Genomic DNA, 22,488 nt, shown 5'->3' with positions numbered 1-22,488 from the left:
AGCCTATTTCTGATATTTATGGGCGACAAGGACGCTGTAAGTTATGGCAGGACTGAGGGCCGAGACCTTTCCCAGTTTTTTCGCTCTGCATTTTTTCCGATTACATATCTCTGTCTCAGCTTCCCTTTACTGGTTTGTTATTCTTGTTTTCTTTCTTTCTTTCTTTCTTTGAATCTCGGAAAAATCATAGACAGTAAAAGAAATGGACACAGCGACCCCATTGGATTCAACGGAGAAAAATGAAGTCAATTAGAAGCAAGCACTTCCTGGGGGTCGGGCGTACTGCGCAGACTCATACTGAGCTTGATGACGTAAATGTCACGTGAGCAACCGGTACGCCTTCTAATCGCTGAGCCAAGAGAAATCTACAAGGTAATGGAGCCTTTTATACATTTTCGTGTTTCTTTAGAAATAATTAATGGACAAATGGAGTCTTTAAACGCCTCAGATGTAAAGTTATTCGCTGTCAAAGTGAAGCCAAAATGAATGGGAGTCATTGGAATGCTAACAGCAGGTGGGGGTCCGCTAGCCAATGGCGGCGTTCAGGGGTGCTCCAAAAAAATATGAAACCCTGCCCCCCAGGGAAAAATTAAGCCAAAGAAAAAAATATATATAAACAATTGATATAAGAATGTTTATATAGTCACATGATCACCCACAAAGGTGCTTCCTGTAGCTCAATTTGTTTGAGAAATATTTTGAATGAAAACAGTCATAAACGCTCAAATCACTTTGGATAGATAGATAGATAGATAGATAGATAGATAGATAGATAGATAGATAGATAGATAGATAGATAGATAGATAGATAGATAGATAGATAGATAGATAGATAGATAGATGGATGGATGGATGGATGGATGGATGGATGGATGGATAGATGGAGCAAGCAACAGATTGCTAATCTGAGATCTTCTCATCTGATTCACTCTCATTTCTTTCTTGGCATTTTTTTTTTCAGCAGTCCCCTCCTGTGTTCTGTGAGGAATGTTCCACGGGGGAGAGGCTCTTTTTCCCTCCGTAAGATGACTTACTTCCAGGGAGTGAATAGTTTCTTCCCAAACCAGAGGGGTAATGAAGGTTTGGTTGGATCTGTTTCTCTGGGATGTTTTGAAAAATTATCTTTTTGTCCTTTCTGACAGCGCCGTTTATCTGCCATTTCCAATTGGACTCTATTTATGGGATCCATCCCATGGGATATACGCAGCCCTAGCCTTCCCAATTCCTTGTGCGTATTCAGGTCTGGACTGGATGTGTGCTGTTTTGTTAAGGTTCCAAGAAGCTCAACACCATTTTAAATGCTCAAAAACTAAATAGTTAACAATAAGTATCAGGTTTTAAGTGTCAGACTTTTCCTAATTGGATGAGTAATGAGTCCAGATTGACCCCCAAACATTGTTATAGTATTGGATAACAGTCATATTTCTGTTTGTTAAAGCTTTAATATCATCTGCCTACCGGGTTTTGACTAATGCAGACTGCCATTTAATTTAAAGGCAGAATAAGAGGTTAATTTCAAATGAGAGTTTTTATTACATATGCACTTACATCATGAGGTCTCTGGAAAACCATACAGTCATTTACAGCAGAACATTAACAAGTTAACAACATTAACTTATTCATTTGGATGCATTAATAGGTGTTCATTACTTTTAATGCACAATTTGCAATGCACACTGACGAAGAATAATGTACCCACTGTCCTTTGACAACTATTCCTCTCTCCCTTTCTCCATGGGAGCATGTGTGTAGATGTCATTTAAGTGTGTGAGTCTTGGGAAACTTCAGCTCAATATACTGGATATGTACTTATCCTAAATATTGTTTGACCTTCCCAGCGTGAGGCCATTACTCTCCATGGAGTCGTGCGCAGATGGATTTTTCATTGCATTAATCCTCCAGATCAGGTGGGTTTTGTCAAAGTGTTAAACTTTAATACTTTGGGTCATTTATCTTTACAGAAAAACCGGGCTCTGTCAGCGACCAGACAAGCTATTTCCTCATTGCGCTTTCCAAGTGGAGTGGAGCTGGAGAGGGCAGGAGCTGATCACAGCTTAATCAAACCCTTATGCGCTCTGGCTAAGAGAAACTACACTTCTTCTGAGAGGTGCTTCACAACACACTTTATATACAGTATTTATTTGGGAATGCACAGATGATCTTCCCGTAAAATGCAACACGGATGCACATTCATTACACTCCCACCTCCACACACACTTTAGAAAACATTAATTTTCTATGTATGTTTCTGCTCTGCAGTGTATTTTATGTAATTTACTCATGTCATGTATTATTTTAGGTAACATTTTACATTATATTTCCAATGTTATATAGAATTCTGTATGAATTAATAACAAATAAGGATGTCAAGAATGATTTAAAAAATATATATATAATAATAATCATTTAAAAAATCTTAAAAAACAACTGGCAAGTTCTTAGAAATTTAATTTTCTGTAATCATGTAGGTTACATACATTTACACATTTGCAACCCCCCCCCCCCCCCCCCAAAAACAGTTTATTAATACTTTATATTTTTAATAGTTAATTAACCCTTTTCAGTAACACTTTAGTTTGGTGACCAACTTTAATTTCTCCTCAATAAACTCCTAATTTATTTCTCATTAATAGTTAGTAAGGTAATTATTAAGTTTAGAAATGGGGCAGGATTATTTATAAAAAATGATAATTCATAAAAATATGCTAGAAATATACATGCTAATATGCAACTAGTTATTAATGAGAATTGGTCCCTAAACTAAAGGGTTAAAATAACTTGAATACACTTGAGTGTACACAACTTTATTATTTTTATAGTATACATATTATACATTTATATATTGCACACCATCTATCCATCTATCTATAATAATAATAATAATAATTCATTTTATTTATATTGCACTTATACCCAAAGTGCTATAAGCACAGAACAAAAGTAAATACAAATACAAAATAAATAAATAATAATAATAAAATAAAATAAATATTAAGAATGCAACAAGAGGTAGAATATAATGTACATCCAGTGTCACCAATCAAGACACAAACACCATCTTTAAAAGATGGGGTTTTAACCATTTCTCTTCTCTATCTATCTATCTATCTATCTATCTATCTATCTATCTATCTATCTATCTATCTATCTATCTATCTATCTATCTATCTATCTATCTATCTATCTATCTATCTATCTATCTATCTAACAAAGAAAATGTCATGGATATGTACTGTATATATCATGACATTTCCTTGCCAAATGGATTCTTCAAATATTAATTATATTTTAAAGGAGTGTAGCTTTGCTGCTTATTTATTTAATAAATAAAATATAAGAAAAGTTTTAATAATAATAAAAATAATAATAAACATTTAATCACTTTTTTTCTGAACATTTTCTCTAAATATAAATCTAAATTGCTTTTATTTCTGAAATTGTAAACATCATAGAAGAGATGTATTAAAGTCATTTTCGTTTGAACTGCACTTTAATGAATATTTGAATAATTCAGTACATCCCGTCAAAAGGGGAGAAGAGAGAGAGAGCGAGAGATAAGGATTTAAGATGACCTTGCAGTGTATTTATTCACTATTAGTTCTCTTATAGAATATTGAACTTATTTGTATTTATGTATAATATAGCAAGCTGCCATGATAACACAATTCATTGTCAACAAGCTGAGCTGTATGCTGTGCATTTGACAAATCCAACTTTAAACCTTTTTTTGAATTTGGTCCTCGTGGGTTTTCTGATGAGATGATTCACTCCACCTCCTCTCCATCTTCTCCTTTAGGAGCCCAAGTGGTCGTGGCCAGAATTGCGGTGATTGATTCTGTTGTAGTTCCCACGGAACAGTGTGCTCAAGTGATAGCATTTATCTTCATAAACGCTGATATGCACCCGGAGTGCACTCCAAATTAAATCTCTCTTTAAAAAGCGCATGGTGCTTCTCAGGGAACTACATAAATCGTGCCTGATGTTGCTCCTCCGGTTACATGCGCCATAATCAGCTGATGATCAGTTATTTCCATTCCAGCGAGCATTCAGCACGACATGGTGTCATGAATAGATCTCCTCATCTCAAATGCAAATTCATATAGGTATATATTAAGTATGCATTTAAAATGCAGTTTATTTAGAAAATTATGAGTGACGTGTTTTACGTTTCTGAAATAAGTCATTTTGATGTCATTTTATATATATATGTATGTATGTATGTATAATATATATATCGAAATGACTTTTTGTAGTTTAGTATTTTAATAAATGTAGTAATTCACCAACTAGACATTTTTGACACACACACACACACACACACTATATATATATATATATATATATATATATATATATATATATATATATATATATATATATATATATATATATATATATATATACAACAGCCCTGTTATATATATATAATAAAAATAGCATATTAATTTAAGATAATTGATTTTATTTCTACATTTTGCTCACCGAATCAGCATCAATATGGCAATCCTTGCATGTATGAATTCCGTTGCCATGGAACAAGAAAATAAACCACATAAAACAACCATTTTATTTTTAAAACTAAAATATTTTAACCATTTTATTAAAAGGCACGTTTTGTTAAAGGTTATTTTACGTTATATGTTATTATTATGGATTATGGATGTTATTATTATTATTATTATTATTATTTATGGATTTACTGAGTGATGACGTTGAGAGTGGAGACATTGAGTGTGTGTGTGTGTGTAGTCTTTAATACAAATATTACATTTCTTAGAACTTACCAAAGTGTTATTTCTATTTATTTATTTAAATAATTGGCCCATCATTATAAAAAGGTATTATAAAGAATATCTCTGTATAAATACGTGATTTGTTTCTCAGTACAGAGGCCTTTACAGAAAGGTCAAAGCATCTTTACCCATTTATTTGTGTGAGTGATGGATCGGTGTTGGATCATCCGCGCGCATCTCTTTGATCTTTACCCCGTGGTTTTGCAGCTCACGTGACGATTACGTTTGTTTGCTTGCTTCAGGTTAATTGAAAAAAGGCACGTGATATAGTCGAATGTCGTCGAAATTTTCACATTTTTTACAATAGTTTTAAAATCTATATTTAAAAAAAACTTATAAAACAATGGTTTACAAAACAATTTTACAATTTGCTGTTTCTATTTACAGTTTACTATGCATATCACAAGTATCCAAATAAGAGTAATTATTATTATTATTATGTAGCCTATTATTAGCTATTGTCTATTGTGAGTTTTAAGTTTAAATAAATGAATTAATGTCCCGCTTTACCTCTTTATTTTGTTAATTTGTAAATTATCAAAATATTTTTACATTTTACTAATTTAAAATAGTCCATACCGAAATAAGCTACACATTTATTTCTCTCTACAGCATGATAATAATAATGAACAACGTGTGCTTAATATGTAATCATGTTGTAGAACATCTTGCAGTACACACTGTTATTGTGATTAATTATATTGATGTGCAAAAAGTGTTTTCAAATGTTTTATCCATTCCATGCATAAAAACGAACCTGAAAACGACAGTTTACGAGCTAAAATGACTCTTCACACATGGATTGCGCTGGCAGCTTGTCACAGTGGCAGTGCCGTGGACTGGAACACGTATCAGCTCTGTTTTGGCTTCCGCTCATTGGACGCTCAGACGCAGATGTGCGTAATTGCGCGTGTCCATCAGCGAAGTGTGTTGGGGTGTCAACCGTTCATTCAGGTGAGGAGAGAGAGGGTGGAGGGGTTGAGTGGAGAGGGAATGAGAATGTCTCTGTGTTAAAATTGATGTTATATGCAAAAATAACTCTTATAATTGGATAAACTAAAGAGTATGAGTTAAACGGTTTTACTGTCTGGATATGAGTGTCTGTGTCTATATATATATATATATAAATATATATATATATATATATATATATATATATATATATATATATACATACATACACACACACACACACACACACACACACACACACACACACACACACACACACATATTGTTACGTCTATGTATGTGTGCTTGCAAAAACCTAAGTTAGTGAAATGATTTATTGCTCCTTCGTTTGGTGAGGAGCAGTGACCTACATCGAATTCTCACGCCGTGCTGATCTGTCCTAATAACTGCGTTTATCAGTGAGGACGAGTCCATTTCCTCCCGTTCACACCTGTGCTGCTCTTTTTCGGAACGCATGGTGAAAAGCTCCATAATCCCCTCCAGGAGTCGTGCCCCTCACGGCTCTTTTTATGATCTGGACCCGACTCCAGTGGCGCGCTGGTGGGGTGCAGCACTTCTCTGGTGGGCTCCGAGCCTTTGATCCGTGCGTCCGTTTGTCCGCGGTTTGTGGATGTTGGGGAGGGTGTGTGCGCTTTGGGGAGCCGGGGCATTTGTCATCCACAGAATGAGAAAACATCAACAGGTACTAAATACCGCTGAACATGACACCATCAAAAGCAACATGGGATGTAAAACAGCAGGCGATTCTGACGCCGTGATAATATTGTTTTCAGAGAGATGTGTCTCAGTAATAATGAGAGCTGTTTTAGATGCCTTCACTGCGCTTCCAGCCATCAACCAGCGCGCGCAATTAACCTGTGACCATCAAATGTGCACGCGCCTCACCATAATGGATTTCCGATTTTACTGCTCCTTAATTGGCTTGAGCTTGTCAAATTGGACGAAACACTCATCGATATGACATTATTAAACACAATTAACACTCGTGACTGCATCGATTAGCTCATTACATCCACCATAGTCCTGCGCTTCTGCAACACATTTTAATCTTAGTTTAAATTAAATAATCCAAAATGAATAATGATTTCAATAATCCAAAATAAATCATAAATTAAATAATCCACAAACTGGGGCACATCACTCAAGATACCGACTTCTAATGAAGATGTATAAGTGGAAATTATGTAACACGATATTGAGTCAAATATTGAATAATTATTTTATAATAATAGCGTTATTTTGAATTATATATTATATTTTTCAATATTTTTGAAGGCTACTCTTAGGAAAAAAATATAAAATTTGTCACTGGGGCTGTACCTTTTTTAAAAGTTACTAATATTTATATTTTAGATTTAAATGTAAATGAAGCACGAAAGCTTTAAGTGACTGCCCTACTAAGAGGTTTTTTTTTTTTTTTTAGCTTTTTTATAAGTATTAAAGTGCAATAACAATTGCACATATTATGATTTTATTTGAGTGTGTGTATAATATTGTTGGCAGTAGCCTACTACATTGCAGTATGTTTTTGATCATGAGATTGGAGGCCTAATAGTTCATGTGAGTTTGTACTGGCCGTTTTTTATGGTGTATTGTTAAGAGAAAATGAAAGAACGTGTCAATCACACAGCTTCATAGACACGAGACCATTAACCTCATTCTTAATTGAAACCGACCAGAACGTGTATCAGGATTTATTTGACGTTATAATACAATTATATTATAATAGTCTAATACAGCGCGATAGTCAATTATTATTATTATTTTCATTATAGCCTATCTTTATATTATATCCTATCATTATAGTATATGTTCACTTTTATGTAGATTTCTCGTCAATGCACGTGGGATCAAATTATGCCAAGAGGGTATTTTGAAAATAAAAGGCACAGAGTCAGAGTAACACCTCACCACGCAACACACCCGATAGGTTGATCACAGTCAAATGTCAGTATGTCCCCGTATAATGTTTATATAGTAGTTAGTAGTACAGCTGTTTGGTGAGAAAGAGACGAGCAATGTAAGCAGAAACGAGCCTATGAAGTGAAATGCAGCTGAGACATTTGAGGCAATACTGAGATATTTTAGGCTATTAGAAATGTCTATTTAATATCTCAGTCAACAGCTCAGCATTCAGTTATTATGTTGTTAGAATTACATCTGAACGTTTACATTAAAGAATGAATCTGGGGTGCGTTTCCCGAGATTGCTAACTAAGTTAGCAACTTTGTTGGTTGCAATACAATTTCCCATTACCAACCAACTAAGTTGCTAACAGGTTAGCAAAGATTGCTTTCAGAAAACGCACCCTTGGTATGGAATCAGAAGATTCGGTGTTTCTGAAATTCGTCACTTTATTTGAATCAGATCGAGAAAATAAGGAGGAAAACTTAACTTAAAATAAGCAAATCTTCTCCAAGATCAAATTAATAATCAGATTTAATGTTTTATATAGCTACCCTATACAAAAATAAATTATATTCTATTTTAGTGGTATTTTTAAATTGCATTTAATATAGCGTTTTATTTGCACAAAAAAATAAAAATAAAAAATAAACCTGATAAAATAAAAATAAAAAAATAAATAGAATTTTATTCTATAGACGATTATAGAATGTTCCACCAATGATGCATTTTATTTTTATTATGGAATAATATTTTATTCCATAATATAATTATTTTAAATTACATTGCCTTTTATTCAATCTTTGCACATTTCGAACATAAATAAATAAATTATTTAACGTAATCTCGTGCTCAGTAGCATTATCCCCAACAAATGTTTCCAGATCGCCGCAGAGTCTATATTCGTCCCGCTGAGGGAAGTGACGCACGGACGGCGAAAATAAAACCCCTCTCCTCCTAAACCGTGATGATTGATGATGTCAGGTGTTCTGTTTCTAATTAACGTTTAAATTAAGCCAAAGGAAACCTTTCGAATGAGCACTGCTCCGCTTGAGACCGTCCGGATCCTCTCAGAGCGGTTTGGAGAAGAGAGATGGCGAGATTATCTTTAGAACTAATAATGCTCGCGCATTTGAGAGAAATGTAACACCATGTTCCGCTTCGGTTTCTCTAGCCGCTCTCTATGGGGTAATGCGAATGTGCTATTGTTGGCGCTGAAGGGCATCATTCTCCCGATCAGAAATCCTATCCTTCCACATAACATTAATACCCATGTAGCCTCTCATTTAATAGGTTTTAGCAGCTTTCCTCTGACCTGATATTATGAGGTGACCAATTTGTTAAGGACATTTGATTAACTGTTCGTATTACTATTATTATTATTTTTATTATTATTATCAGTAGTAGTATTATTAGTTTTAGTAAATAAATAAATATAAAGAACTAGAAGCAACATAACTGAAAGGATGTTGCATTACTGTAGACTCATTAGCATGTTTTGTGTAGTATGGGTTGATATATTTGTTCAATGTATTGCTCATTTGCTGTAAAATATTCTATTGAGTCGCCCACGTTGTCGAGCGGTCTGGACCCGCACTAATAGAATGTCGTGCTGTTTTAGTGTTCGTGAGCTGTTTGGCTTGTTTCAGTCCCTGTACAGATGTCACCATATGGTGCGGTTTGGCACTGACAATGAGATATTCCTGGCTATACATCGGCAGTGACTCGTGTAAGAGAGACATCTATCACCCCAATCGATTATTGAAACCCTGTTAAATATTATCAGATGTCAACATCGCCACTTGTTTTATTGCCCAGTGTTTTACATTAATGGGAAGACCACCTAAATATTCACTAAAGGCCTGAGAAAGGTTTAAGAGAAAAATACCCAACTAAATGCTTTGATTGACTAAATGCAAAATTATTTTTGTGCATCGTATTTATTATGTGCAAATCGTATTTATGTATTAATTTATAATTTTAGAAATAAACCAATCAACAAAATATCAAAAGCGAATAAATCTGAAGACTTCAGACTATGTGCTGTTTACTAATACTCGTGAGCAGATCATATAAATCAAAAACCTCAATATGATAGCCTTTAAGAAATATCTGCATAGTGCTATTTTTGTTAAAAAGCAAGCTGAATATATATCGCATAATAGCTAAAATCAGTGTAGCATAGAAATCACGAAGTGCGGGGAAAAAACGTTTGGGGAAAAAATATATTTTATTTTGTTGATCAATTTCTTCATGTTAAGTATCACCAGCCACAGCTCTCTTTTATTTCGTGTTTTCCTAAAGCAAGAACACGATTTCTTCTTACCTTTATCTTCATAGGAGAATGACTGCGTTTCTCCAGTGTCCCACGTCTGAAATAATTCCCGATGCTGAGCGGCTCAGAACAGCACTGCTGTAGTCCCCTGCTTTCTGCTCTTTACCCACGTGCATTTTCACAAATTCATAGAATGGCACTGTGCTGCACTGATGAAAAAATATCACTGAAATATTTTTTGTTGGTCCTCAGTTTTAATTTAAACCTTCTCATATTTTTATACAACATTTAGAATATTACTATGAAGAAATCCTAAGGAAATCACCCTTTAAAACAAAGTGCACTGTTAATATCCTGCTTTAATGCTTTAATACGCAGAATATTATACATTTGTTATATTTCTGCTACATTAAGAATTGATGAATTGATGTCCCACCAGCAAAATGTATATATATATATATATATATATATATATATATATATATATGATACATAATTATCCACATCTGAGCATATTTTACGATGCGGTTTGTTGTGCAGAAGTATTTATATATATTAGTCCGAAACAATTGCATGCCTTGCATTCTGATCTCGTGTGTTCAGATGTCAACAGAATACACGAGGTGTGAGAAGATCATGCTGTCAAAACAGCCTCCAAAACTGCAATAATCATGCTATTATAGCAATTAGCCTAGTATTTCAGAAGGTTGTTCCAATATGGACGACTCTTGAATTCTAAATGTTAATTGATGCCTTGTTTAATGCTTATTGTATTGTTTTATTTATTTATTTGTGTTTTACACTACACATTTTTGTCATTATTCTTAAACTGAAGATAAATACGCATACACGTTGACATAGAGAGAATGCAAGTATCGGTGTTAATGAGAGCACTCTCCCTTTTCAGGGAGGTATATGCGTGGACCACGTGGTTTGCCCTAAGTGGGAGTGGGATGCATCAACAGATGCATAAACATCTCGAGCCATCTCCCCTCTCTTTAAACTTCAAGGGGAAACTCCTCCTATTCTGGGTCCAATTCATTAGTGTGGTCTGGCCCTTTAAGACGGAGCAGCAGGTCAGCAAGTAGTGTAGTGTTTCTCTAATTGAACTTCACAAAAGCAATCAACAAGAACTCGTTAGAGATTGCTTGCTGTTTTGTGCCTCCTTGAGACACGGCTACACATGCTGAATATATTTATTGAGCAGCTCAGAGAAGACTGGAGCTGCATATGAGGACTAAAGTTCGGGTGGTTGTGACGCCTGAAGCATGGTGCTTTTGGAGAGCCACTTCAGACTGAGGAAGAACAACGATTCTGTTGAAAGAAAAAGGGAATAGACAAGGCTTTTGTATGTATAAACAAGTTTGAGCGAACTAGGTGACTTCTATTCCACGTTTCTTGGGACTGAGATGACCTCCAGCTCTAAAGACATGAAGGCAGGCTCCGTTTTGCAGTCCAGCGTCGAGGAGAGGCGACGGGGTCCCTTAGACCAACTCCCACCCCCGGCCAACTCCAACAAGCCTCTCACCCCGTTCAGCATCGAGGATATCTTAAATAAACCCTCCGTCAAGAAGTCCGTCGGTAGTCTGTGCCCTCCTCGCGTGCTGCAGAAAGTGACCGGCTCGAGCGCGTCTCGGAACGGGATCAGTGCTCCGTCCTCGCCGTTGTGCGCTCTGGAGGAACTGGCGAGCAAAACATTTAAGGGGCTGGAAGTCAGCGTTATACAAGCTGCAGAAGGTAGGCTAAAAATGTTTGACTTTTTTCAAATGGTTGTAGTTTTGCATTCGGATTTTACTAATTAATTTTTCTAACTGTTTACTAATTTATCTTCGAATTTTAAATGCGCAAACTGAAGTAGTGACACTCTTATTACTGAAGCGTTAGGACTGATTCTGATTTGAACTGATGTCGAATGCATATTTGTTTATGCATATATAAAATCAATAATCGCTTTATAAATATACTACTTGTTAATATAATATATATAGCTTATTTCATTAACGCGTAATTCTGTTATACACATTTTAAGATATGGTATAACATTTCTCCTGTTATTATTATTATTTTTTTTTCTTAGTTAAATGTCCATAGCGATCTCTCGAGTGTGACTGTCATTATTTCAGGATTTCCCCTAACCCTCTAAAAATTAAAAGTTCTTCCGATGGTCAAGAAAAAAAAATCAAGCAATAATAATTCTCATTTTATGTGCTTTTGAGTTGCATTTGTTTTCAGAAATGCATCTTAACGTGATAGAACGCATCGTGCATTTTTACAAGAATGTTAAAGAGATGCAAATCGTTCATGTTCACATTTGACACATTTACTGAAAACAGTCCTCGATCGTGACGTTCATGTTGACATTGCCGAACTGTCTTAGTGGGTCACGCTAACGGTTAAGGTCGTCTGTAATAAAATTAAGGCCAGTTCTGTGGCCTGATGGGCTGCTTGATTAACACATCAAATATTTCGAATTTACTTGGCAATCAGTAGGTCAGATGTTTTGGAAAGTTTCTCCCACTCTTTTCAAGAACAGCTGTTATGCAGCTGGAATGAACAACTGCAGACTATCACATAACACAACAGTGTGCACACTCTTAAAAATAAAGGTTCAAATTTGAACCAAACAGCATGTTGCAGCCTGATTCAAAAGGAGAACTTTTTCAACTTCTACAAAAACAAAATAAACATATACAGTATGTTATGGTGCTTGAAAGATCCAAGAAACCAAAACACTGATCTAAAAAACCTGTAACATTAAAGACTTTTTAATCTCCAGAGAACCAAATAGCAACTCAAGAACCATTTGCAGCCAAAAATAAGACCAGTGAAGAGCTTCCAAATAACCTTCAAGAAGAATGCTTCACAAATCATTGGTCAATGTGCATTTAAATAATGGGGAATTAAACTTTATGCATTTTACTATATTAATATTTCATGTTACTGAATGAGCTTTAGCTTTATACTGTTTGGGAATGTCTTAATGATTAAAGTTATTCTGAATTGTGACCCACACACGCTGCCTGCATTATTTCCTGGAAATCAACTCTCCTTTCTTTCCATTTAAAGGTCGTGAACATCTCAACGCCTTTGGCCAAAGACAGGCCTCCAAAAAACGAAGGAAGTCCCGCACGGCCTTCACCAACCACCAGATCTACGAGCTGGAAAAACGCTTTTTGTACCAGAAATACCTGTCACCGGCTGACAGAGACCAGATTGCACAGCAGCTGGGACTGACCAATGCTCAGGTCATCACCTGGTTCCAGAACCGAAGGGCCAAGCTCAAGAGAGACCTGGAGGAGATGAAGGCGGACGTGGAGTCTCTTAAGAAAATCCCACCACAGGCATTGCAGAAACTGGTGACTATGGAGGACATGGAAGACGCTCACGGTGGATCAGGGCCCATTTCTCCCAGCCTTTCCCCAAGAGCCTTCCCACAGTCCCCGTCTTCGTCCAGAGGCCAAACCACAGACGAGTTCTCTGAAGAGGATGAGGAAATTGAGGTGGACGATTAAAAGCAGGCCCTTGTTTTCATAGAAGGGCATTTTTCACAACTTTTGCACGGACTCTGCGGAAGAACTTGAAATGCAAGTAAAGTTTTCTGTCTCCCCTATTTTTTATTTATTGAAAGGACCTCTACACTATGATGTCCAGATTGAAGACATGGTTTAAGGAATACGCTTTCATAAGATCTGAGAATTGGTTAGAGATAAATGGTACAGTATCAAGACTGCAACATGTGTTTGTATAGTTTAAGCTTTATTTCTCGATTTTAGAAGGAAACGTGTGCAATTGTTTACACTGTTCAACACATTTATGACCGCTGTAGAAACTCTATGCCAAAAGTGATTTTCAATTAAATTCTCTGTTGAATAGAATTTTATATTTATAAATAATTTCAAAAGTCACCAGAAGCAAATTTATTCAGTCTTGTTTATACATTGTAATTGTCAAGACTCATTTTCCAAAGTTTTACATTATATATCCCAGTTTCTGGCACAATTCCTACTGGCATTATTAACAAATAAAATAAAATAAAATAAATAAATAAATTATGTCCAAAACAATGCAAGGTTAAGGTTGTGTGTGTGTGTGTGTGTGTATATATATATATATATATATATATATATATATATATATAAAACAAGTTATTATGCATCTAGCTTGTTAAATTTACTGTAACATTCTATTTAATCCTCATTTATTTAAATAAAGGGTATGTAATTTCACAATGTTTCTTTACCTCGAGTCAGAATTTAATCATGAATTGTAAGCTGAGCTGAATTATAAGTTATCAAGAAGTTCCCTATTAATCTATGGATATAGGAAATCCACTAGAAAGAAATTCACTTTTTCTCCCATCAATTAAAAATAAATAAAATAAAATAAAATAAAGAAGAAGAAGAAAGAAATAAACAAATAAGTCTCCTCTCTCTCTCTTTTTACCCAATTCTATTCATTGATAATTAAATTCAAAGTGGATGAAAAAGTTGAGGACCACCTAAATATTTAAGTCAGCCCTAAAATTTAAGTTTGCTATTTTAGTGGCTTGATTGTCACGCTTGTGCCTTGCATAAAATGTTTTATTTTATGCAAATGATTTTATGGCACACTCGTGGAGTTAAACAGCTGAGAAAGGCAGAGCACTTTTACACATTGCTTCATTGTGTATGTTAAGAAGAGTGTTTGTGTATTAAGTGCTTGAAGCTTAATTAGGACAATTGAACAAGGTTCCCCATCTTACATTGTCACGAGGAGAACATGAAGCTTGCCTTTCTCCTCGCGCCATATGGTTCATGAATCTTCTCTTACACAAACTAGTCAACATGATTGATTCGGTTTACCCGCCTTTGAGTGCGCATTAACAGTTTCAGTCGGTCGAGCGCAAATAATACCCCACATCTGTGTCCGTGTGTTAAAAACTCCCATGAATAGCAGATGATTTGCATGCGGTTCCTAATGAATAAATCTCAAAAGGAAGCCGGTGGAAATGGGGATCGTTGCATCCTGGTCTGCCGAGTTTCTCTCGGTCCATTTGTGCCAGTTGTGAGCAGAACAAGGCAGCTGTTTTTGGGGCAGCGAGAAGATGGAAGTACAATTGGCCTAATCGCTTGGAATAGTTGGGGTTGAAAAGTCAAGTAGATTTTTATGAGCGCTTTGTGGGAAGACTCGCCAGAGAGCCGGTGTTCTCAGCGGCTCATTTCGTGCTGTTTCGCGTTTTCTGCTGCGATTGAAGTCCGCACAAAAGCTCTAAATACTTCGGGTTACTACTGAGAGTCGAGATGACTGGAATTTGAAGGTATATATGAATGCGGTAGGACTATACGACGAGTGAAAGACAGGATCTCATGGTGTGAAAATATTCGAGCAAACATCCAACCCCGTTAACAGCTCTGAAATGTCCCCTGCACGATAGATCAGTGTTCAGCTTTTTAAATACAATTTCTGAAAAAAATGTAGGCCTATAAAGTGAAAAATTTCATTCATGTAAAAGGCGGTAAAAGTAGCCTTTTGTTACCGGGTTTACACGGGCAGACATTCTGTTTTCATTTAAGGTTTTAGGATAATAATGCATGTGAAAACCATTTGAAAAACGAATGCCAGGAGTATTTAATAATAACGCTTTAGAATTTGTTTACAGAAACCTATACGTTTATGCTTTAGCCTGTAAGTGAAAGTGAAGTGACATTCAACCAAGAATGGTGACCCATACTCAGAATTCGTGCTTTGCATTTAACCCATCCGAAGTGCACACACACACACAGAGCAATGAACACACACACACACACACCCAGGAGCAGTGGGCAGCCATTTATGCTGCGGCGCCCGAGGAGCAGTTGGGGGTTCGATGTTCGAAGGGCACCTCAGTCGTGGTATTGAAGGTGGAGAGAGCACTGTACATTCACTCCCCCCACCCACAATTCCTGCCGGCCCCGAGACTCGAACTCACAACCCTTCGATTGTGAGTCCGACTCTCTAACCCACAACCCTTCGATTGTGAGTCCGACTCTCTAACCATTAGGCATTAATAATCATCTTCTAGATTCGCTAAAATAGGTTTAAGATTAGCTATTATAAAGAAAAAACGAATAAAATCAACATTTTGCCATCCATGCGCTTAAATCTGTTTTTAAATTGGAAAACTTTTACATTTTATAGTTTATCTTGTAGACTTTTTTTTTCCTGGATCGCGAAAAAAATAAAATAAAAATACAATAGTGGCTTATCTAGATGACGTACATTTTATTTCGTTTTCTTGAATAGTATAGGCCTACGATAGCCTATTTGCGTTTTCTTAAATAGCCTATAATTGTTATATGCGTAGGATAGGCCTATATAAAATCTATGTAGCCTGAATGTTTAATGTTATATAAAATAATTGTGAAAAATGTAGGCTACATACTATATTTATTTTTCTTAAAAATATTCGACGAAAGCAAAGCTGAGTCTTGTGTTTTAAAGCCTAACATTCTAGATTTAATGCTTTACAAAAGGGGTAAAAAAAAGCCTACTATTCGTAAAATATATTGTGATGATAGGCTACTACAATTAGCCTAGTTAACAAGAAGCTACAAAGTAACGTATACATATTTGACCCTCCAAATAAATTTTAAGTCAGCTGTATTTCTGATTACCTGCTGGTGGACATACATTCAAAATTTACCTGCTAAATAATAATATGAGCGGGAATTTACGTAACCCACGTGCATATCCAAAATTATATTGATTAATAGAACATCTAAAGATATTTGGATATTTTATGTGTAAATGACTAACAGTACCTACATTTTCTTCCCTCGAGACATTTAAAGCGTTTTGTAGTCACAACTGTTACATCGGAACTCCCTTGGTATTTTATACATATAGCCTAGTTGATACATGCATGTTTTTATACTAATACTGCGATGATATTAGACGTTCTGCCTGAGGAACTTCAGAGCACTACATGCAATGTAGTGGTCAGAGTCATTGTGAGGGGACTCTCTTGAAGACCAACACTGCACCCTAGTGGTTCATTTCTAAAAACACTGGAGCTCCCGATAGAAATTAAAGAGACTCTAACAAGACTTTAACAAGAATAGTCATCATAACTTGTATTCATATAATGATCGTATAATTTGTAATACCTTGCACATGTAATTTAAGTTTAAAATACACACACAATACAAAATGCACCAAATATATTTTTTTCCCACTTAATTTATTTTTCAAAAATACAAAACAAAAAAATAGGTTTATATGCACAAAAAGCTATTAAAATAGAATATGTGAAATACAAAATATTTACACCAGTTGATATTTTCACACAATCCTATCTTGTCCGTTTGTCTTTTATAGCATAATGGAGTACCAGTGGTTGTGCCTAAAAAGAGACAAAGAAGAAAACATTAGAACATGAATGAAAGGATTAACAAAGTATCATCCGGTTGACAGGCTAATGACTGACACAACAGAGATTCTGGGCAGAGCTTCATCCGTTTTCCGCACTTAAAAACACGAGGCATGGAATCACACATGCTCACAACACTTTGACGCCCCACAAACCAGAGCAAGACACCGCATGAAGCAAAATGGAGAATAGCACTTCCATTGCATTTTTCAGACCACTAGGCGACATCAGGCATATGGCTTTTCCTAGTACTAATAAATCTCTGCCTGTGATTCCCCTTAGAAGATTTCTTCAGTTAGTAAAACAGCACAGTAAATCGCTAAAGGAATGAAGATCCCACCTAAAGCGAAAGCAAATGTGCTGAAAGTGTGAAAGAATGTGGTATGAAATTAGCTGGAGACGGCTGAGACTATGATACCTTTCCAAACCAGTGAGACAGCCAGAGACGCTTCATGGTCATGTGATCTGGGAGAGATTCGTTATTGAATAACATCTGGACCTGCAGTGCAACAAAGAGCACACAATGAAGAGAGAGGAAAAAAGGCCAGGAGGATGGAAATTAAAACAATGAGAGGTTTGGTGTTAAATCTATCTTGCTTTTTACATTTCACCATTAGAAAAATCCTATTTGAACATTGATTTTTTGTTTTCTCTCTACCATGGAACATCAAATTCTCCTAACTAGGATGTAAGAATCATACATGCATTTCTACATGTCACCTTTACTGAGAACAGACCAATCAGCTCTAAGCTCAAGGTTAGACTTCAGCAACAGGAAATGGGTGAATTCTTTGTTTCCTACTTCATTTTCAACAGAAAAACACATTTATAATGGTACATATAAATTTATATGTACCATTTTGTATACTGAATGAATTGTATACCTGGTTTCAATTGCATATAGTTTTTTTTTTTTGAAAATAGGAATGACTGAACTGAATAAATGTTATGTAGATCTTGCACAGCTATGTGGCTTTCTGGTCCTAACAATGGCTCCTTAAAGCATGACAGAGAAGGAAAAAAAAGTCACACCTGATGTTTCTCCACGTTAAGTCGATGACATAAAACTTTCCTCAGATGTCGTACCTCAGCCCTGACCGAACAACGTACAAATTTCTGCTGCACAAACATAATATAACTTTAACACATTTATCAGTGCTTCTAACAGAAAAAGCAACTAATGTGAAGGTTTACTTGAGAGTGAATCAATGTACATTCATATTTCTTCTTCGGCTGTTGTCTTACCTGAAGGGTTAATTTATTTTTGTCCTTCCCAGAAAATGACGAACTGTAAAAACAAGACAAAATTATGATAGGATTATTTTAATGCAACTATACGCTAACTGTTCAAAAGCTTGGAGTCAGTCTCATTTTGAAAGTTTTAAAAGAGGTTTCTTGTGCTCACTGAGTGTGCATTTATTTGATCAGAAATAGAGTAATATTGTGAAATCATAATCTTCACTGCTATCTTCCTACCTTTGCCTCTCCAAACATAGAGAGACCTGCTCGTCGTATCTGTAGAAATGAGCTTTGGAGTGGTCAAAACTTGTGTAGGGTAATCCTTTATTATCTGGAACTGAATCTACAAGAAAACAAAAACGTAGTTAATAATAATCTTAATAAAAAACTAATTAACAGCAGCCCTCTTCCCAGGACACGTCCTGTTCAGGATTTCTATATTACATAAAATATTCAAGTTTTGGCTTTGTTTGCGCCGCGGTGACCGATCAGTGTATAACATCATAGTACAGTGAAAGCAGCTGGCTCCTTATGCTTTCGAATCGCTCTTATGGTACTTTCATGTCACACACGGATCGGTCTGCACAGTGCTGATTTTAGTCAAACACATCTAATATGTACATGTATTTGCATCTTTTTTTACCACTCTCTGTAGACCCCCCCCCCAGGAGCAACGATTGGTCAATTATGTAGAAGGCCAGCATGTTATTGGTCAAACTACTTTTCGCTCATTACAAGTATGAAAACAGGAAAACAAAGCCAAAACCTGGATACTTTAGACAATATAGAAATCCTAGTCAGGACGTGTCCATGAAAAATAGAACATATGGTCACCCTATCTATCGACATGGTGTCACTTACCTTCTCCAGATGGCTGTATGATTCTTTCAAGACCTCGTGACTGATAGAATTCTTTAATTCGTTTGTCTTCACCTGAGAAGATCAGATGGATATTTAACCATGACTGACCAGGAGACAAACGGACACTCAATATCATATGATCCTGTGCACTATACTTACTCTCTTGTAAACCTGGGACTAGTTTGTAGACGATGTCTTGCATGACTCTGTCCAGCTTTAGATTCAGCAAAGGCTGCGTTTCGTGGATTTTGATGTTACACATCGGACAATACTTGCTGGTCTGGAGATACTTCACAATGCAACTCTTACAGACTGCAGAGACACAGTGGAATGAAAATGAGCATTCATTTTAGCAAAACGACTTGTGAATTTCTTCTGCATATGGTACACATGATAACTATGCTGTAACACTGTGTTCGTTTAAGAGTGTGTTATTAGGAGAGAGATCAAGTACACAACACTTACATGTATGGAGGCATTCTGTGATGGTGGTTGCATCGATAAAGTATCCTGCACAGAGGTAGCACACAATGTGCTCATTTAGGTCCTTTATCTTTATTTTAACTTCTTCCTGTAAAACAAACAGGTATTTGAGATGACTGTGACATTCTGCATTAGCGTGACATCACCAGTCTTTCACATTCAGGTGTTTTTGGAGCAGTCCATGAATGCATATCTACAGTGAAAGTGAAGTGACATAAAGCCAAGTATGGTGACCCATACTCAGAATTCGTGCCCGTCCAAAGTGAACACACACACGGAGCAGTGGGCAGCCATTTATGCTGTGGCGCCCGGGGAGCAATTGGGGGTTCGGTGCCTTGCTCAAGGGCACCTCAGTCGTGGTATTGCCAGCCTGAGACTCGAATCCACAACATACATAGGAGTCAAACTCTCTAACTATTAGGCCACGACTTCCCCTCAATATAAATGCAATATTGTTATGCCATGTTAAAATGTGTAAATAAGAGTTTATCCTTGGCATTCCCACCTGTCATACTGTGCAAAACTTAGTCAGTTTTGTAAAACTATCAATCATAGCTGAAACAAAAAGCTAGCTTTTTTTTTTATATATAAGAAGCACTCTTGGAAGCATGTTAAAATCATGTTTAGCCTAAGCCTACACATATAAATAATTGACATCAAATAGCAGTGTCAGCAGTGCCCTGTATTATAACATGATAAGACTGAACTAAAACTACGTTATGACCACATACATTTTAAAGATTCTACTGATTTTCGTACTTTTCATTTGTTAAATAGCAGGACTATTATAAACTATAAACTAGAGAAAGTGATTAAATTGTAAAAGTAAAATATGTATATTTACATCCAGTGTCTCTTCTGACATGTGAAATGCGTGGATTACAAAAGTAATTTGTTGTTATTTACATGCACGCGCTTCTTACTGTGATGCAGCAGAAGCGCGATTTACTTTTCAGCCGGGTCAGTCAGGTGTCATTTGCAAACAAGCCTGCCATTGGCTAAATATACGACAGTATATTCGCGACTACCAGCTAAATATCAATCACTGCCAACAGGATTGAAAGCCACTTTGTTAAAACAAGGACTCGATGTCCAGGTGTAATACGGTAGGGCAATCGTCACAGAGGTCACATTAGGTCCCATCACTTAATTCTGCACTACAAAATACATTCTGTCCCGCATGTTCAACGCGGTGCTGATACGCACGCCGTGTATTATAAGAAATGCACTTGTTCACTCGCCAACGTGTATTAATAAACATGTGTGATATCGCAGCGCAGCACGCGACGTGAACGAGCACCGTTATATTCCCGCAAGAGCACGGAAAACAACTCATTTTATTCGCGTGTTGAATGTTGGAATTGGGAAAAAACCACAGCGCAAGAGAATCGACTGGGACAGGTATGACAAGAAAAACCAAGCAACGGAGAACAAAAACGCAAACGCTAGAACACAGTGGATAGATTTTTCGCAACACTCACGCCTGCGCAGACACGCAGTAAGATCTCACGCTCAATCTTTCGGCTTTCGCGCCACACAGAACGCCCCTCTCACGCGCGTTTGTAGTTAGCGCGGGAAGCGCGTGGCGAGAGACGGGCCGCTAAAGCGATGTTAGCCCCCATCACTCACCTCGTTCCTTAAAGGGTCGAGCTTGTAGACGTTCTGCAGCTGATTTCTTAGCCGCATAGCTATCGCCATCGGACCTTGTTCCGCCATCTTTGGGAATTCTGCATACTTCCGGGTAACGGGAGAGTGGGTGAGTTCGGTCGCTGAGAGGCGGGGGATCTCTGGTTTTTCCACACGCGCATACACACACACACACACACACACACACACATTTCCATCCCACAGTGGTATTATCATCATTGGGTGTGTGCAAACATCTTTCTAGAGAACTGAAGGCTAACATTACACTTTTGTATATTACATATTATCCATATAAGTTTAACTCTTAGTGATATCAGCTATTTCTATATGAGAGTGATAATACCTGGCTGACAGGATCGTAATACCTACAGATTTCTCTCAGTAAAACCAAGACTAAAGTATGAACCTACCACCCTAATCTCAAAATTACATTTTTAAATTATTATTTTTTAGGATCTTTATTTTTGTATTATTAAATGAACGATTTTAAAAGAATGCCACAAACAATTGCAAGTTCAGTTACAGTGGAAAATTATGGACGTCAATGCCATATTTAAGGTTTCGAAAATTTAATTCAAATTTATTTGTATAGCGCTTTTCACAATACGCATTGTTTCAAAGCAGCTTTACAGAAAATGCATGTCTACAATTTAAAGTGATCTGATCTGTTGACAGAAGTGAAAGTGTTCAAGTAATGTTCATTTCACAAATGAACAGTTCAAGATAATATAATCATACAGTTAGCAAATATGAATTAATTTCAGGCAGAAGATCATTAAAACAATTATTACAAGTGTGATCATAGCGATTACAATAGAGAAAATTTGGCAGCTGTGCTTGTCATCTGTTCCTCGCAGGGGTCAGCATTATCTCCTCACAGGTGTTGGGTCATCTGCGTGGAAAATAAAAAGGACTAAGTGAATGGG

General features: G+C 36.4%; 2 protein-coding genes across 5 annotated transcripts; one reads left to right on the top strand and one right to left on the bottom strand.

Annotated features, from left to right (window-relative positions):
- The first annotated feature begins 10,924 nt into the window (after positions 1-10,924).
- On the top strand, positions 10,925-14,052 carry LOC132114287 (transcription factor LBX2). The gene is made up of 2 exons (XM_059522403.1): positions 10,925-11,682; positions 13,012-14,052. Exons 1-2 carry the CDS (start codon positions 11,355-11,357, stop codon positions 13,455-13,457), a joined length of 774 nt encoding a protein of 257 aa, XP_059378386.1. The 5' UTR covers positions 10,925-11,354; the 3' UTR covers positions 13,458-14,052.
- A 3,070-nt stretch (positions 14,053-17,122) lies between these two features.
- Positions 17,123-21,678, bottom strand: LOC132114286 (polycomb group RING finger protein 1). 4 transcript variants are annotated; one of them, XM_059522401.1, is made up of 9 exons: positions 21,545-21,678; positions 19,898-20,003; positions 19,592-19,744; positions 19,433-19,504; positions 18,809-18,914; positions 18,578-18,620; positions 18,365-18,451; positions 17,751-17,831; positions 17,123-17,305 (listed from the first exon to the last, which is right to left on the bottom strand). In XM_059522401.1, exons 1-9 carry the CDS (start codon positions 21,629-21,631, stop codon positions 17,255-17,257), a joined length of 786 nt encoding a protein of 261 aa, XP_059378384.1. In that variant the 5' UTR covers positions 21,632-21,678; the 3' UTR covers positions 17,123-17,254. The 4 variants fall into 4 exon arrangements, with proteins under 4 accessions (XP_059378384.1, XP_059378382.1, XP_059378383.1 ...); XM_059522399.1 differs by having other exon boundaries at positions 18,365-18,448; XM_059522400.1 differs by having other exon boundaries at positions 18,809-18,918; positions 19,434-19,504.
- Between the last annotated feature and the right edge of the window lie 810 nt (positions 21,679-22,488).

The sequence above is a fragment of the Carassius carassius genome, chromosome 33, assembly GCF_963082965.1.
Source record: "Carassius carassius chromosome 33, fCarCar2.1, whole genome shotgun sequence".
NCBI lineage: Eukaryota > Metazoa > Chordata > Actinopteri > Cypriniformes > Cyprinidae > Carassius > Carassius carassius.
The sequence above is the reverse complement of the archived record's forward strand: the minus strand, read 5'-3'. Positions and strand labels throughout refer to the sequence as shown.